The 19,223-nt window shown below is 41.5% G+C and overlaps 1 protein-coding gene across 10 annotated transcripts in view; it reads right to left on the reverse strand.

Moving 5' to 3' along the window:
• Positions 1-19,223, reverse strand: part of LOC118395627 (zinc finger protein 16-like) — a 93,030-nt gene that overhangs the window by 20,585 nt on the left and 53,222 nt on the right. For 2 of the 10 annotated variants that reach the window (XR_004827988.2, XR_008066152.1), the window contains exons 1-9: positions 12,020-13,013; positions 7,877-8,007; positions 7,524-7,700; positions 5,527-5,679; positions 5,174-5,285; positions 4,900-5,027; positions 2,903-4,453; positions 2,581-2,693; positions 2,136-2,226 (exon numbers count right to left, since the gene is read on the reverse strand). Coding sequence is in view for 4 of the 10 variants with exons in the window: in XM_035789503.2 (XP_035645396.2) it covers positions 3,584-4,453; positions 4,900-5,027; positions 5,174-5,285; positions 5,527-5,679; positions 7,524-7,700; positions 7,877-8,007; positions 12,020-12,302 (1,854 nt within the window). In the remaining 6 variants the exon portion in view is untranslated. Of the gene's footprint in view, positions 1-2,135; positions 2,227-2,580; positions 2,694-2,728; positions 4,454-4,899; positions 5,028-5,173; positions 5,286-5,526; positions 5,680-7,523; positions 7,701-7,876; positions 8,008-12,019; positions 13,021-19,223 lie in introns of those variants that run through there. The other 8 variants (XR_004827989.2, XR_008066153.1, XR_004827986.2 and 5 more) reach the window with 8 other exon arrangements.

A 19,223-nucleotide genomic window follows, 5' to 3' on the forward strand; every position in this document is an offset into this window, starting at 1 on the left:
TATCCATTTTTCTCAACATTATTATTATAATTGTCCGTAGTCCCAAAACTTCGACACCGGGAATTCCCAGAAAATCGTCCTAATTACGGATATAGCAAGGAAGGGTTTTAAATATCAGCTTCCATTCAGGTTCTTTGTCTGAGTCAGATTTTGGCTGCTTCCCTTCCATTTTCTTTGTTCTCGTATTACGGTAATCTCCCGTTAGTTTTTCGACACTTCTTTTGAGGAATTTCCAAACCATCCTTCCTTTTCTGACTGTTTGTGTGTCTCTTTTATGGAAATCTTCAATAGCTTTGACTTTTGAATCTGATATTAGGTCTGACCTTACAACTATAAGCCCAGGGTTTGTAAATCCCTAGTTAATATCTTATTTTCCGGTTGTGTCAGAGGGCTTTTAAAGAACGCTAATAATCGTTATCTCACGCCACTAATTGTTAGACTCCTCTCGCATGGATCTATCCTGTCTATAGATATGGCTTTTATCTTATTTCTTTAGATTTAAGTTCCCTCTACTCCTTATTTGGATATTTCCCGTAGTATTAGTTGAATCGGAACAATGATCAATACTGCCACTATTCAAATGACCAATCCAGTTATCTTGCGCATTCTTGCCGTCTCCCTACGCCCAGTATTTGTACAAGCTCACCGTCCTATCCCCCAGTTCCTATTTAATATCCCGTCTTAATCTCGGGCGGGTGTGCCTCTCATGATTAAGTTTAGTTTATTTACGGTAGTGCACATTACCACAGGTTATTTTTTAACCTGCTTCAGTGTATATCGGTTATACAAAACCCAGAGTATGATGGTCATACAAACCCAGTGTATATCGGTTATACAAAACCCAGTGTATGATGGTCATACAAACCCTGTGGGAATAGCAAAGCTCCCATTATTGATGAATTCTGAATTTCAGAACATCAATTAAAGAGCTCAAATCCCCCCAGAATCGAGAATAAAGGCTACTTTACCTGCTGCCGGCTGGGAAAGCATTGTTCATTTGAATCTAGTCACCTTCTCTGTACTCCGTGATAATACGCAGGCCTGAATTTGAACCTCAATTCAGAGGTCAGGTCTTTAGTAAAACGAGTCAAACTCGTCCGTGCACGATTTTCAGCGTACTACCTCCAGATAATAGGGAGGGGTATTTAGATCTGGGATCGAAAGACCAATTGTTAGTGGAATTTCTAAATTCCTATATGTTTTTGTAGCCAAAACCAAATTCTCACTCATTCTAATTCATTAATGAATTGTAAGTTCATTAATTATGCATGAAGTAGATTGAGACCAGTCTTAAAAGCCAGGTAACAGCGTTTAATTCCAGAGAGTACTGCCACATACACATATTTCCACAGCTTATAAACTGAAAATGACATCAGCGTTTTCTAAACGTTCTATATATTTCACCAGTAGAGGGGCCCCCTAGCTCTCGAGCCTTTGCGTTATCAGCACGAAGTCAAGGTCAGTCAGTATAAATCATTGTTACTAAACTCCTGACTACATTATATACAATTGGGAATGGGAGCAAGAGAGAATTCATATGTACAGTACATTATAGCATTTGGACTAGTCAGTTCTGATTGGAATGTATACATAGTCATTTCAACCATAATTTCCTCTAACATGATCCTAACTGACCTAAGACAGGAAATGGTTACGAGGATTAAATGTCAGGAATTGTGAAAAACTGAGTTTAAATGTATTTGGCTAAGGTGTATGTAAACTTCAGACTTCAACTGTATATACTGTATTCTATTCTACTGTATCTTAGTCTATGCCCTCTGACATTGCTCATCCATAGATTTATATATTCTTAATTCCATTCCTTTACTTAGACTTGTGTGTATATGTTAGATATTACTGCACTGTTGGAGCTAGAAACACAAGCATTTCGCTAGACCGGCAATACCATCTGCTAAACACGTATGTGACCAATAACATTTGATTTGGTTTAAGAAAGTCTCACAAACTCCCCTGTGGCAGATGGATAAGGATGTACATGTAAACAAATGAAAAGCTGAGGGGAGCCTTTCTGAAAAACTGGTCACATTTGATTTACAAAGTAACTGCCATATTTTATGCAACACTATTACACTAACCTCTATCACGATAACTTGCTGGGTTGAGGGTCCACTCACCTCATCAACAGTGATTGGTTGGTCATCTCTGCATGTATTGTGTCCCACTGATTTCCCAAACTCCTGTGGCCTCCAATAAGATGTCCTTCACCTGAGAGTGATTGGGGTAAAAGAGGTGGTTAGGTTAACTACTGTCAATGCTCAACGGTATATTGTACACTATTGTAAGGTAACACTTCTCATCACTTCTTGATATACTATTTATTGATCAATGTATTACATTATTTTCAATTAGTAAATAATAGGAAATGCAGTAAATCAAGAATCTGGTTAGAAAATTAGTGTCTTTGTGCAAGATATCTGTAATATATAAGTAATCTGGTGAATTATTGCATACTATCCAACTGCCCAAGACCCTTATGTGGTTAACAAATCTAAAGTCACACATGCACAGAGGGGAACGGTGCAACAGGCACCGCAGCCTCGGTCTTCTGCAAAAATGTACCTTTTGCCATTCCTCTGTATCGGTCGAAGATCTTGACAGTACTGGGACAACTGGCGGGGATGTGCTATCGTGCCACCTTCAGTTCCAGTAGCTGTAGTTTCCTCCACAATGCCCTGTTTTTCCACATTTTGTTACATTACAGCCTTATTCTAAAATGTGTTTGATCGTTTTTTCCCTTCATCAATCCACACACACAATGCCCCATATTAACAAAGCAAAAACAGGTTTTTATAAACTATTGCTAATTTATTAAAAATATAAAACTGAAATATCACATTTGCACAAGTATTCAGAGCCTTTACTCAGTACTTTGTTAAAGCACCTTTGGAAGCGATTACATCCTTGAGTCTTCTTGAGTATAACGCTACAAGCTTGGCACACCTGTATTTGGGGAGTTTCTCCCATTCATCTCTGCAGATCCTCTCATGCTCTGTCAGGTTGGATGGGGAGTGTAGCTACACAGCTATTTTCAGGTCTCTCCAGAAATGTTTGATTGGGTTCAAGTCCGGGCTCTGGCTGGATACTCAAGAACATTCAGACTTGTTCCGAAGCCACTCCTGCGTTACCTTGGCTGTGTGCTTAGGGTCCTGTTGGAAGATGAACCTTCACCCCAGGGGTCCTGAGTGCTCTGGAGCAGGTTTTCATCAAGGATCGCTCTGCACTTTGCTCCGTTCATCTTTGCCTCGATCCTGACTAGTCTCCCAGTCCCTGCCAGGTGTCCTCCAGACGTGACACTTGGCATTCAGGCCAAAGAGTTCAATCTTGGTTTCAACAGAGCAGAGAATATTAAACTATACTTGTTCTAGTCTAGGTTTACTATCTCTCTAAAATCAGGTATTGACGCAAGCCTGTTTCAAATTAAAAGTTAAAGGGGTTAATGAGGGGTATGTGGTTAATTACCCTCTTATCCCTAGACACTTCACATGATAACTATAAATATATAGTTAAAAAACTATAATATGTCAGATAAAGACATCCCCTGTGTACATCTTAAGCCACACTGTTACGATTTCTCCCCATTGTGGACACTCCTATGTCTGATAAGGCTACTCAGGAAGGAGAAGCTCTTGTGACATAATTTGCACTTGAAGCTGTCTTTGGTGTGGACAGTCTGGTGCTGCTTCACATACCTTGCCTCAGCAAAGCGCTTCCCACACGTGGGGCAGGCATATGGCTTGTCGGCGTCCATCCTAATGCTCGGCCTCCCACATTGTAACCCAATGACACCAGAGGTAGCAGCAAGAGTTTTTGAGCTCCCTCCTTGACCTCTAGACATTGTTTGGGTGTTGTTGGGATTGTGTGCTGTGTTATAGGCTAGGTACCTCTTATGGTGAACGCCCATCCTGACCCTGTCTGTATTGGTGGGGTAACCATGAGGTAGCTGAGGAAGGCTAGACCCAGGTCCAGACCTTCTATGAACCCATTCACCAGGAATTGGACGAGGCCCTGAAGGAGAAGGCCGACTGGCTGGTAGACTACCTCCAGGGTGGGCTCCCATCACTCTCTGTGAAGGCTGAAGCCCAGGGTGACCTGATCTGTTCATCATGGATATTGTGGTGTTTGTATCATAGGAACAGGAGGGTCTATCTCTATCAGCCCCAGACTGCAGACTGGATCCCTGATTGCAGCCTCTGTCTCTCTGATGACCACCAGGACTGAGGTTGTTCAGTCCACCTGTCCACTGGTTGTGTTTTGTGTGGTGGTGGAGTCTCTGTCCCTCACGGTTGGGTCCTAGTTCCGACTCGGGAAGGAAGAGTGATGGCTCCAGATCCAGGGTTTTGATCCGGGGCCAGGGTTTGTGACCACCCACCTCAGAGGTCCAGTCTCTCCCGTCAGCAACACCAGATATCAGCAGGTCCTCATGGACTGCAGACTGTAAACACAAATTTAATAGAAAAGCATACACGTTTATATAAGAAACTGCTGTACACACAGAAACATAACATGATATTATAAAATGTTAACCACAGTCAAGTACCTAACTATATGGAGCCATTGGAGTTTATTATGAAACAAAGTCCATATGTGTTGATTCAAGAATGAAATATGTTTTGGTTCAACTGAGTTAAGGGAAACTCGGTCTCTGCAATAATACAAAAATAACCAAGTCAGTCAGCACAGCTACACGTTCTCTCCCCCACGCACACAGACACCTCCCTGTCCCTGCAGATGAAATCTACACCTCACCCTGCTGTCAGCCAATCTGCTGTCATGGAGACTAGGTTCGGTTGTTGTTTTGTGTTCGACTGTCTTTTTCTGGGTGTGATTAACAGTGTTGTTCCCCAGCCCAGAGTTGAGGACTCTGTTCCATCCACTGACCTCCACTATGTCACCTCTGGTCCTCGCCTGCTCAGTAATGTTGTCCCCTGGGCCCTTGGCTGCACCCGTCTGGGTCTGGAAATCCAAGATGGCCACCCAGTCTCTTCTGTTAGCCTCCAGCCAACCACCTGCAGAAGGAGGTTAGAAGATAGACTTTACAAACGTGTCAGAGAAAAATATGGATTTTTCTTTGGTCAATTACCTGGTCAAGTTAAGATGTGTGTTTTTGTATGTAAACATAAGTTGCTCTATGCTGTAATTATTTCCCCCTTACCTTGCTCCCCCATCTTTAGTCCACTCAGCAGGTCAATGCTCTCTGGTCTGTCTTCTAATGTCTCCTCTTTGACCAGCAGCAGATCAGGCTTCCCTTCCTCCATGTCTACTGACTGTAAGAGATACAGAGTGAGAGGATGTTGGATCAAGAAATCTGATATGAGCACCCTGCTGTGGAGTATCATCTGATTGGGCAATGAGGGATTGCTATGAGTACTATGCAAACATGTTAGTTTTTGATTACTTTACACACTTTCATGGTTTGATAAGACAACAGCACTCCGACTCTGAGAGGCTTTGTGGATACGAGCTCTGACCTAATACCATTCAGACAGTAGTTCACAGTGGGCTCACCTCAGTGAGACTGTGTGTGGTCCTGTGCTGCTCAGCTAGTTCCTCTGTGGTTTCAGGAGGTGGTGTAGTCTGGTTGTTCTCCATGACCATGGTCTCCTCAGGGTTCCCCAGACCCTCCTCCTTCACCAGCAGCACCTCTGGACCCTCCTCCTCCTAGTAGAGACAGGTGATACAGATTACACAGACATACACTCCCTCAGGTACGTACACACAGATAAACACACTTTCAACATGGAGTGTTTACCCATCCCCACTACGTTTGAGTCCTATACTGTAGTTACAGAATGACTTCATTGTTGTTAAACCCATCATGGTGGATATAAATATGATGTTGTGGGTAAATGAGTCAGATAAGTCAAAAGTCATCATCAGACAAAGTCATCATCAGACAAAGTCATCATCAGACAAACTAACCTATTCTGAATTGTACAGTAAGTGTAAATACTTTGTGTGTAAGTATATTTATTTATATTTAAGTGTATATTGGTTATAAAGCGCTGTTGGGTGTATGCAGAATAGGGTGATATCAGATGTGATATATACTAAAAAGGGAGTCTCAATGAAAGTCTCAGAATAAAGAAAGTCCCATTTTATGTTTATTAAACAAATAAGTTTTAAGTACACCATATGAAAACCACATGTACACGTCTCAACAAAATTGATAACTTGCATACATGTTCTCATTAAATGTATTGTAAAAACATTTTGTAGTTTAATTAGAAGTAATGAAATAGACATTTGTGAACATCATATAGCCTACACAGTACAAACACAATATGTAACATACTTTTTAGGCATATATATATATATATATATATACAATGTCTGGATGCAATATTCTATTCAGGAATATTCAACCCTGAAATCTGTTACTCTTGTTATTCCAAATGTATCTGTGGATTTTTCTGCTGACAATCGTGAGAATTTACATTTGTCTTTAATGCAGGGTTTGATGTAAACGTCAGAAGCTATTGAGTGGAATGTTTTTTCTGCTGGTGTATCCTGAGGTAGCTCCTCTCTGAAAACCTCTTCCCGCAGTGCGTGCAGGCAAACGGCCTCTCTCGCGTATGGACCATATGGTGCCTCTTCAGCTGGTCCTGGCGGGAGAACCGCTTCTCACACTGGGGGCAGCTGTAAGGTTTTTCCCCTGAGTGGACCCTCTGGTGCCTTTTCAGGTCACCAGCCTGAGCGAAGCACACATGACACTGGGTACAGCTGTAGGGTTTCTCTCCAGTGTGGACCCTCTTGTGGATCTCCACCTTCTGTGGGCAGCTGAAGCCTTTGTTACAGAACATGCAGAGGAACCGTTTCTCTTTACTATTGCCTGATGTGGCTCCCCCTCCCTGAGTCTGGACTCTAGCCCTGTCGTTTGAGTTCAATACCTGATCGAAAAGGATGTGGCTGTGAGAATCGGAAAGTGCCATTGAAGTGGACACTGGGTCGTGATCCTTGAACGTGTGTACAAGGGAGTGGGTGGCGACATTTGGATTTGTCTCTAAGCTTTCCCTGTAATCTAAGAAATTTCTGCCCTGCGAGTGTCTGTCTCCTAGGTGACCTTTCCATGTGAGAGGAACGTCGCCCTCCAATTTCACAGTCACCTCATCTACGACTGAACCCTCACCTTTCTTATCTAGGCACCCATCAGAGTATACACTACTACTGTACCGGTTCCATTCCCCTCTAAGCAGATCAGTCTGTGTCTCTAAACCCAAGGATATGTTGCCAGGGTCCATCTCTGTAGTGTAAGAACAAGACAGATCATCATCACCACCAGTGTCTAACGTGTCACCATCTCCACGGGAATGACCCATCCTCTGGTTCTGGTGAAATACCGGTAGGTACTCTGAGTCAGGAGCAGGAGGACAGCCCAGTCTCCACAGCCCCAGTCTCTCTGGGTCTGATCTGTGGTCAGATCCTGTGTGTAAAAGCCTGTGTGTTACAGTTAAAGTCTCGGTGACTGTCTCTGACTTGAGGACGGCGTTCGGCGTTCCACTGACCTCCATGATGCTGCGTATGGTCCTGGCCTGGGGCACAGCGGAGAGGACCTCCGTGGCCACAGGGGGCACCACTCCAGCCACTGCCTCGGTCTGGATGTCTCTGCTGTGCTGTGGGTCCTTCTTTCCTTTAGTCATCTGCTGTTTGACCCCAGGACCTGCAGCCTCTGCATCTACAGACTGACAAGAAGAGAGAAGGTTATTATCGGTACATGAGTTGAATTGGATAACAATGTGGTATTGAAGTCTCAATGTCCCCTATGGCAAATAAATGAATAGCTGAGGCCAGCCTTTCTGAAATTAAAACGGGCCACATTTGATTAACTGTAATTTTGATGTAATACTATTACACAAACCTCTATCACGATAACATGCGGGGTTGAGGTTCCACTCCCCTCATCAACAGTGATTGGTTGGTCATCTCTCCATGTGTTGTGTCCCGCTGGCTTCACAAAGCTCCTGTGACCTCCAGTGAGATGTCCTTCACCTGAGAGAGTGATTGGGGGAAAAGAGGTGGTTAGGTTAGCTACTGTCAATGCTCAATGCTATATTGTACACATGACACTGTCTACAAGTGGCAAGGATGTCCATTCTTATAACTTCTTGATATACTATTTATTGATTGATTGCGTTCCATGCATCACAATTTTTTATTGAGTATGACAATAGTAAATTCAGTAACTCAAGAATCTGGTTAGAATAATGTATTCTTAATTGACCTGCCTGGTAAATAAACATTTTTTGCAAGATAGCTAAGTAATCAGGGGAACTATTACATCAGGCCCGGCCCAGGGCAATATATATATATATATATATATTCAATAGAAAGTTAAGTAATAAGTATTCAAGCATAAATAAGTTCAGGAGTAAACATTTTCTTAACAAATCACAATAAGTTGCATGGACTCACTCTGTGTGCAATAATAGTGTTTTACGTGATTTTTGAATGACTACCTCATCTCTGTACCCCACACATACAGATAGTGTAAGGTCTCAGTCGAGCAGTGAATTTAAAACAGATTCAACCACAAAGACCAGGGAGGTTTTCCAATACCAATATACAAAAAATGGCATTGAATATCCCTTTGAGCATGGCGAAGTTATTAATTACACTTTGAATGGTGTATCAATACACCCAGTCACTACAAAGATACAGTTGTCCTTACTAACTCAGTTGCCAGAGAGGAAGGAAACCGCTTATGGATTTCACCATGACTCCAACTGTGACTTTAAAACAGTTAGAGTTTAATGTCTGTGATAGGAGAAAACTGAGAATGGATCAACAACATTGTAGTTACTCCACAATACTAATATAAATGACAAGAGTGAAAAGAAGGAAGATTGTACAGAAACAAAAGAAAATTCTATAAAATATGTTTACATTTTGTCATTATGTGGTAGTGTGTAGATTGGTGAGAAACAATTATAATTAAATCAATTTTAAATTCATGCTGAAACACAACAAAATGTGGAATAAGCCAAGGGGTATGAATACATTCTGAAGGCACTCACCAGCCAGGTTATGGGGTAAACCACAAAATGTGACAACGGAAAGGCAGGCTTCATCAGCGCTGCACACACCACTTTGCAATCTGGAGGCATTTTGTATGTATGCAGTATGCATCTTGAAAACATTTTATACAACCCCCCCCTGGCAAAATGTGTAGAATTGCAGGAAATTAACTCTAAAATGTCCTCTGCCTTAACTTTTGTGTAGGGCTCCCAAAAGGCTAGGGGCAGCCCGACCCGCCGGAAAACGTGTGGCGAGACAGCATTTGCTCCAATACTTTTAACACCTTCCAAGCAGCAGCAACAAATGCGTTTACCAGACATATTCATTAGTTTATGTCATAGAAAAATGTTTTTCAACTGAAAAGAAAGCAGCCGTTTCTTATTGGACAAGCTTACATAGTACCTCCCCCAATTTCAGCATATTTTCCCCCGTTTGTCTAGTGAGGAGGGAGCCCCCACACTTGCTGTGACAGGTGGATTCACTTGTCAGTCACAGTGGTTGCCTAGCTACAGCCTACAGAGCCTCAACAACCACGCCTCTCAACAACTAGTCTGGTTGCACCAGCACCTCGTCAAAGACAGTACGGTATGAAGATAGGCAGAAACTGTTTCTCCAATAGAAATCCCTGATCACGCTTGTAGGCGATGTCATTGCAACGTTGGCTAGCTTTACTCATGCACAGAAACATGTCATCGGTTCTAACGGTGGTCTCGCGCTGTCAAATCAAAGACACTACTTTGATCTAAAGTTGTTTTTGTTCTCTAATCGACTTCTCAAACCCCAGCCTGGTCTGTTTGGTCTGCTTCGCAAGGGTTCCCGGAAGTCTCGCAATGTAGCGTCTCGGTTTAGAAACTCTGTGACCTCGTTGTTTGGCTGTCCTTGCTATCATGGATCATTGGGACGGCCCTACCCCCATTAAAGTTGAAAGTTAAAATGGTTAGGACTTGAGGCTAGGGATGTCCCAATGATTTCGGATAGCACTAACCATTGTTTGACTCGCAATTTGCCCCTGTCTTCGCGCACGTTCTGTGGGACCTGACTTTGTGGCTGTGTTATCTAGTGTAAACAGTCTTCTCCTGCCTGCCTCATGAGACCCTGAAACAAAAAACAGTGTAACAATGTATCTCTTTGCTATATAGGTTAATAAAGTGGGGAAGACATTTTCAATCATGTCTCAATGGATACACATTGTGGTGTTAATGTTGACAATTAGTCTTGTGGAGAGTATTCCCCAACCCCCTCTTAAAGATGGCCTCCACAAAGGGCGCGGCTGAACTGGATGAGGGCAGGCAATGGTGCTCTCAAGAAAGAGACAAGATGATTCCTCCTGTCCTTGGAGGCCTGTTTTTTTTTTAAATAAACATGTGGCAGTGCCAAAGCCATTTCACATTCTGAAAGGCCGCGGTCCACTAATCTATGAATGGGGAGCCCAGGAGCCCCAGTGACAAATGTTATCTCAGCATGGCATAGAGGGTTCAGACCCCATTCAGCCCCCACTCTACAGGCCACTGCTGAGATTATGTCACCATAATCTCCAAGCAGGCCCTTTGTTGCCTAAGCGGGCAGGTGATTCTGTGTGAGCAAAACGAGAGCGAACACATATTTTCATGGAAAACAAGAGTATGTGTTAATAAAAGCAGTTTAGTCGTTGTCCAAAACTAGGTACAACGATCCAATCTATAGCTATAGTAGACTAGCGAGATAACATTAGCTAGATATGTTTATGCAGCCAGCAGCTAACGTTAATATTGATTTTTACAAGTGGGTGAGCCCTTTTTTTAAATCCAGTCCGATACACTCCAAATCAAATTGGGCCGAATACAACAGGTGTAGGTAGACCTTACAGTGAAATGCTTACTTCCAAGCCCTGAGCAAATTCCCGTCTTAAAAGTTTTTTTTAAAAACTACAAATTCCACATTTCACTACACAGACAATATGAACACATTTGTCCAACCATAACAGGTGGATAGCTAATGCAGAAAGAGAGAATTTATGGATTCTAGCACCACAATAACTTTCTCAAATACAGAGACAGGCAGCCATCAGTCTTTTTCAATGAGCTAGTCACGTGCATCGTGACCAAGGGTTGAACCCGAAGTCATTTAGAACCATTTTTTTGTTGTTCCGTTCCACTGTTCCGACCAGCAAAATAAATTACTGAACCGGTTCGACCCTAAGAAAAGTACCCGATTATATAGTTCCTTTCTGTTCATTTCTAAACCTATGAAATATAATTTCGTTATTTTCCGGTTCTGTTCTGTTCCCTGAACCGGTTCCAACTTACTGATATGAATTGGTAATGCAGGTTTGGTTAGAATAGAGTGCAATAGAATGAGTCATATTCAATGAAATATACTTAATGAAAAGGGGGGTATTATTTTCAATTACACTTTAGGAAATAGTTGATTGAATATATGGATTTTACAGGTAATCAATTCCTACAGTGAGCGCCAGGAAACCAACTTCTGGTGGGATGGATGGAGACCAGGACAACACAAAGTTAGTGTTTTTTTGACTTACAAAAACTGTTACAAAGTCTGTGTATAGTGTTAAATGTAACCCTGCCTTACATAAAGGTCGCAATTGTAAATGAGAACTTGTTCTCAACTTGCCTACCTGGTTAAATAAAGGTGAAATAAAGATAACATAATTCATCATTTCTGAAGAGCACTGTAATCAGACGAAGAAATAGGTTTGAATACATTAAATGAAGACTTTCAAACCTGTCCTGAGTGTTTCCAATTCACATGACCTGACAAAAAAAATCCAAGCCCTATAGTCATAACATAGATGAAAAGGGAAGCTACCTATAACAATCTTTTGTCATAGCCTACGAATAGGACACAGAATTTTACCTGACCAGGAAAAACTCTAAAACAACCGAAGCGTATATTGGATACTATCCAAAAACTGACCAAGTCACAATTCTGGGTAACACTTGAACACATGCGCAGAGTGGAACGGGACGACTTATGCAAAATGTACCTCTTGCCATTCCTCTGTATCGGTCGAGGATCTTGACACTACTGGGACGATTAGCGAGGACGCGCTCTCTAATGGTCCTCTCTGCGCGCTCCCGTGACACCTTCAGTTCCAGTTGCTGTAGTTTCCTCCGCAATCCCCTGTTTTCTTTCTGGCTTTGAGACATTTCCAAACGAAACACTGCATAGTCGTCGTCTACGAGTTTACAGATCTCTGCCACGGCTGCATTCGCTAGCACCTCCATGACGGAGGCTATTTGAGTGTGAAAAACCATACAGTTAGCCATCAGCGGCTACCTAGCTAGCATTAGCTAGCATCAACCAGGTCCTGTCTCCAAGGCGAGTTAAAGACTACCTGGGGTAAGTATGTAATGCTGTGCAGTTAACTTTGTCATATGTTGAGTTCCAGGATGTTAATAAACGTCTAAATAACATTAAAACCGCTAACGTGGAAATGGTTATCGGTCACTGTTTACTTCCGTTTACTACTACTTCTTTGATGACGTTTAACGGCAGTTGACATCCAATAAATGTTGCATTACCGCCACCTACAAGACTGGAGTATAACTCCCTTATACTTCGCTTGAAAAAAATGGTTTAATAATAATAATAATAATAATACAACAACAAATACACTACCATCTAACACTACAATAACAACAAAAAAACTCCACTATTTAAATATATTTAGTCCTACCTCAGGCCAACAGCCTGAAAGGATGGGACACCACCACTTAACACACCCTGTTACTCTTCTGATGTCAAGTCTCACAAATACCTCTGCAGCTGCCACCACAACCTCAATTTTCTGCGACTTTACGTTCCATCCCTGCAGTACAATTGATAACCATTGCTATAAATGCCAAAAATCCAATCTTACTGAATGAAACATATCACTTATTGGTTTATTCCTCTGTACTAGTACCGATCTATTACTCACACCACTCCTCTCAGGATCCCTTTGCCCATCTTCCTCTACTTTCTTCACTGCCTCAGCATATGTGACTCACCACCTGGATTCAGTCTTATGTAGAAAATTAGAATTTTTATTTTTTATATTGGATAAAGGTAAAGACAGAGCTACAAAATGGTATCATACACAGCATTTTTGAGTAACAATGGGAAAGTATTTCTACTTTGAAAGTTGATACACTTGTAAACTCACTTTTGAGAAAACAGACTTTGAATGTTTTGGTACCTACTGGAGCTCTCCTTTGTCTACACCCATTCAGCATTGTTCACACCCTTCTTAAGCCAGCCCCACTCATCTCTTTAAGGATTCACATGAGGTCACGTGCTGAATACTAAAAGTGGTAGGTGCCTACAAAAAGGAAAAATTCCAGGTAAACAGAAAGTGTCCAGATCAACAACAACAAAAAAAGAAAAATGCTATAACCCCCAGCCACATCCAGCGGTGGAAAAAGTACTAAATGGTCATACTTGAGTAAAAGTATAAATTATTTCAAATTCCTTATATTAAACCAGATGGCACAATTGTATAATTTTTTTTTAAATTTTTGCCAGATAGCCAGGGACACAATGTACTTAAGTATCAAAAGTAAATGTAAAAATATAAACCATTTCAACTTCCTTATATTAAGCAAACCAGAAGGTACAATTTATATTTTTTTTATTGATGTATAGCCAGGGGCACACTCCAACACTCAGACATTATTTTCAAACAATGAAAATCAAATGTTATTGGTCACATACACATGGTTAGCAGATGTTAATGTGAATGTAGCGAAATGCTTGTGCTTCTAGTTCTGACAATGCAGTAATATCTAACAAGTAATCTAACAAATTCCCAACTACCTTATACACACAAATGTAAAGGGATGAATTTACACATTCCTTTCTCACAAAAGCTCGTACAGGATAACTTATTTATCCTAACATCACTTTGTTGGGCAAACACTCAAAATCAACTCAAAAGAATAGACGATGACTCTTCGATTTAACCACTCTCGCCACCCTGTCTGCGTCGCACTAAACAACGAGCATCACAAACACCGGGAATCTTCCCCTTCAGTTGGTCAACTTTCACATTTACCGCTACCCCAGTAATCACTCCTTTCAATGGTGCACTTTTCTTGAGAGCAAAACAATTCACATCTCTTGCCCCAATTTGTTTAACACAAAGCACCTAATCCGTCTGACCAGCAGAAACACAAACAATTATCAAAATAGAATTTCTGGTTATCCTCACTGATTCCACAGGAACAAACTGTTTTCACCCAACCTGAAATCACAAATGGATCAGCCAAAAGGCAAGGGTTCACTTTTTCCAAAAACTTCACTCCTACTGTCAGACTCATCTTTATCCTGACCCTCGGTGCAAGCTTCGGGCTCCGAGAACTTCATCACACCTACCATCTCCGATACTTCGCCCTCATTCACTTCCATTTCTCCTCCTGTTTTCAGCTCCCTCTGCTTACATGTTCTACCATTCTTCTTTAATAAACCATCTCCCTTTTTGTCATCAATTCTAAGAAGTTCTTTGCCTATTTTTGACAGTTTTCATTTAAAAACAAGCACAGTAAGGTACCTAATTGTTACCCAGAAATGATTTGATATTTAGATAAAAATGGCAGCATTGGACCTTTAAATGAATGTGACAAGTCATTTTGGAATATCAAGTAGAGGTGCAAATGCATTCATGTTTAATATTTTACCCCAGTTATCACAAGCCCTGAAGCTTTCATGCCATTTACTGCAAACAGCTTGAGGTCAAGGACTGTTTGTAAAGATCTCAAACCACAAATTAAAGATTTAGATAACTGAGTTCATAAGCTTTTCTTTTTTAAATAACAAAACAGTTAAGAGGGACTTGACTTGAGCATGTTTTGGTCGTTGTTCCAGGTAGCCTAGCGGTTAAGAGCGTTGGACCAGTAACCAAAAAGAATCCCAGAGCAGACTAGGAGAAAGGATCTGTCGATGTGCCCTTGAGCAAGGCACTTGACCCGAATTTATCCTGTAAGTCGCTCTTCATAAGAGCGTCTGCTGAATCAGTGGTTCCTAAACTGTGGGGCTCAGTCAGTCTGGCTTTCAACATACTTTTGAAAGTTGTAATAGTAGAATGCACAAGGTGAAATTTCCAAATTGTGTAGTGCATCATCAGTATTCATCTTGTCATGTTAGTCATTGCATACCTTAGACAGCTATTTAGAACTTGTCAGAAATGTCCAGATCAAGTAAGCCGTGTCAGCTAACAATTTTTAGCACATAGATTTTGTAGTAATGTTTGAGTCACTCAAATTTCACAAATACATATTAGACATGGCAAAATATATAGAATTGCAAGAAAATTAGCTTTAAAGAGGCAAAATGTTCTCTCCGCCAACAAGAGGGGTGTGAACAGTCTGTCATGAACAGTGCTTGTACCCATAGAAATAGATGTGGTAGGTGCTGGGATGTTCCCCAATGCTGGGAGATGGGGGTTGGGGCGGAGTGAAAAAGTTTGGGAACCCCTGTGCTAAATTACTTAAATATAAAAATGTGATGAACACAGTGACATATTTCAGTATAAATACAGCCAACTTTGAGTGTGTGGCTGAGTAAGTCAATTGTTGAGTGGCAATGTTTGCTACAGTTGGCATAGGTTGCCTTAGCAAAGCGCTTCCCACACGTGGGGCAGGTGTACGTCATAACGCTCAGCCTCCCACATTGTGACCCAATGACACTCGAGGAGGTAGAAGCAGGAACCACCATCTGAGTCTTTGAGCTCCCTCCTCAAGCCATTGTTTGGGTGTTGTTGGGATTGTGTTATGTTATGGGTTAGGTTCTCCTTATATGTTCTCATGGTGAATGCCAATCCTGATCCTGTCTGTATTTGTGGGGTAACCTCTTGTGGACAGATTCATGTCTAAATGGCGAGAATCTGTCAATACTGGTGTAGAATGTGATTACGAGCAGCAGTAGTTCCTGGTTTGTGGTCTTCGTTGATTTAAAAAATAAAATTAAAAAACAACATTGGAAATTTGAGAAAATCAATGCTGCTGTAACCATAAGGGTTTGAACCTAGAAGAAGACAGAGACGGGAGTGGCAAGAAGAATGTCATGTTGTCCTGCAAAGCATGTTAAGCATCCAGATAGCTAAAATACAGACAATTGCTATATAGCTAACTAGCTGTGTTTTACAGCTGTCAGTTTTACCTACGGTAGCTACAGTTGCAAAAAAAGTATGTGAACCCTTTGGAATTACCTGGATTTTTGCATAAATTGGTCAAAACAAATTCTGATCTTCCTCTAAGTCACAACAATAAACAGTGTGCTTAAACTAATAACACACAAAATATTATATTGTTCTTGACTATATTGAATACATCATTTAAGCATTATTAGGTTGGAAAAAGTATGTGAACCCCTAGGTTAATGACTTCTTCAAAAGAACTGGAGTCAGGAGTCAGCTAATATGGAGTCCAATCAATGAGATGAGATTGGAGATGTTGGTTAGAGCTGCCCTGCAATATAAAACACTCACAAAATGTGAGTTTTCTATTCACATGAAGCATTGCCTAAGTCGCTCTGGATAAGAGCGTCTGCTAAATGACTTAAATGTAAATGTAATTGCCTGATGTGAGCCATGCCTTGAACAAAATATCTCAGAAGACCTAAGATAAAGAATTGTTGACTTGCATAAAACTGGAAAGGGTTACAAAAGTATCTCTAAAATCCTTGATGTTCATCAGTCCACAGTAAGACAAAATGTCTATAAATGGAGAAAGTTCTGCACTGTTGCTACTCTCCCTAGGAGTGGCTTTCCTGCAAAGATGACTGCAAGAGCACATCACATAATGCTCAATGAGGTTAAGAAGAATCCCAGAGTGTCAGCTAAAAGACTTACAGAAATCCCTGGAACATGCTAACATCTCTGTTGACGAGTCTACAATTACGTAAAACTCTTAACAAGAATGGTGTTCATGTGAGGACACCACAGAAGAAGCCACTGCTGTCCAAAAAAACATTGCTACACATCTGAAGTTCGCAAAAGAGCACCTGGATGTTCCACCATGCTACTGGCAAAATATTCTGTGGACAGATTAAACTACATTTTTTTAATTTTTATTTTATTTCACCTTTATTTAACCAGGTAGGCTAGTTGAGAACAAGTTCTCATTTGCAACTGCAACCTGGCCAAGATAAAGCATAGCAGTGTGAACAGACAACACAGAGTTACACATGGAGTAAACAATTAACAAATCAATAACACAGTAGAAAAAAAGGGAGTCTATATACATTGTGTGCAAAAGGCATGAGGAGGTAGGCAAATAATTACAATATTGCAGATTAACACTGGAGTGATAAATGATCAGATGATCATGTACAGGTAGAGATATTGGTGTGCAAAAGAGCAGAAAAGTAAATAAATAAAAACTGTGGGGATGAGGTAGGTGAAAATGGGTGGACTATTTACCAATAGACTATGTACAGCTGCATCGATCGGTTTGCTGCTCAGATAGCTGATGTTTGAAGTTGGTGAGGGAGATAAAAGTCTCCAACTTCAGCGATTTTTGCAATTCGTTCCAGTCACAGGCAGCAGAGTACTGGAACGAAAGGCGGCCGAATGAGGTGTTGGCTTTAGGGATGATCAGTGAGATACACCTGCTGGAGCGAGTGCTACGGATGGGTGTTGCCATCGTGACCAGTGAACTGAGATAAGGCGGAGCTTTACCTAGCATGGCCTTGTAGATGACCTGGAGCCAGTGGGTCTGGCGACGAATATGTAGCGAGGGCCAGCCGACTAGAGCACACAAGTCGCAGTGGTGGGTAGTATAAGGTGCTTTAGTGACAAAACGGATGGCACTGTGATAAACTGCATCCAGTTTGCTGAGTAGAGTGTTGGAAGCAATTTTGTAGATGACATCGCCGAAGTCGAGGATCGGTAGGATAGTCAGTTTTACTAGGGTAAGCTTTGAGTTGTTTGGATGAAACACACAACACTACGTGTTGAGAAAAAAAAGCACAGCACACCAACATCAAAACCTCATCCCAACTAAAGTATGATGGAGGGAGCATCATGGTTTGGGCTGCTTTGCTGCCTCAGGGCCTGGACAGCTTGCTATCATCAACGGAAAAATGAATTCCCATGTTTATCAATACATTTTGCAGGAGAATGTAAGGCTATCTGTCCGCCAATTATAATAATAATAATAATATAATAATAATAATATATGCCATTTAGCAGACGCTTTTATCCAAAGCGACTTACAGTCATGTGTGCATACATTCTACGTATGGGTGGTCCCGGGAATCGAACCCACTACCCTGGCGTTACAAGCGCCATGCTCTACCAACTGTGCTACAGAAGGAAGCTCAACAGAAGTTGGGTGATGCAACAAGATAACGACCCAAAACACAGTAGTAAATCAACAACAAAATGGCTTCAACAGAAGAAAATACGTCTTCTGAAGTGGCCCAGTCAGGGTCCTGACCTCAACCCGATTGAGATGCGGTGGCATGATCGAGAGCAGTTCACACCCAACATCCCAAGAATATTGCTGAACTGAAACAGTTTTGTAAAGAGGAATGGTCCAAAATTCCTCCTGACCGTTGTGCAGGTCTGATCCGCAACTACAGAAAACATTTGGTTGAGGTTATTGCTGCCAAAGGAGGGTCAACCAGTTATTAAATACAAGGGTTCACATACTTTTTCCACCCTGCACTGTGAATGTTTACATGATGTGTTCAATAAAGACATGAAAACGTATAATAGTTTGTGTGTTGTTAGACTAAGCAGACTGTCTATTGTTGTGACTTAGATAAAGATCAGATCAAATTATGACCAATTTATGCAGAAATCCAGGTTCTGTGAGGAGTCTTTGACCAGATGACGGCAGGCCTTGACTGCTGTGTCAACTCTGAGATGGCCAGGTTCAAATTATGGGCAAAGCATCTAAGCCACAGATCTGGGAACTCTTCAAAATCCTTGATCATGTTTGTTGAGTTGTCTGTGGTTATGCAGACCAGGTCTTTCTTGTTGATCCCCCACTTTTCCAGCATATTCTCAAAAAACGTCCTGATTTTGTGAGCTCAGTGATCTTCTGGGAAGAACTGTGTTTCCAGGCAGTTTGATTCCAGTTGCCAGTCTGGGGTGAGGTAATGGATAGTGAAGATGTAGGGTTGAGACCACCCCTGCTTTCACTGGTCCAGAGGTTAGTAGTTGCAGCAAACCATGTGCCTTGAGACAAAGTTTTTCCAACATCAGC

The sequence above is a fragment of the Oncorhynchus keta genome, chromosome 16, assembly GCF_023373465.1.
Source record: "Oncorhynchus keta strain PuntledgeMale-10-30-2019 chromosome 16, Oket_V2, whole genome shotgun sequence".
Taxonomy (NCBI): domain Eukaryota; kingdom Metazoa; phylum Chordata; class Actinopteri; order Salmoniformes; family Salmonidae; genus Oncorhynchus; species Oncorhynchus keta.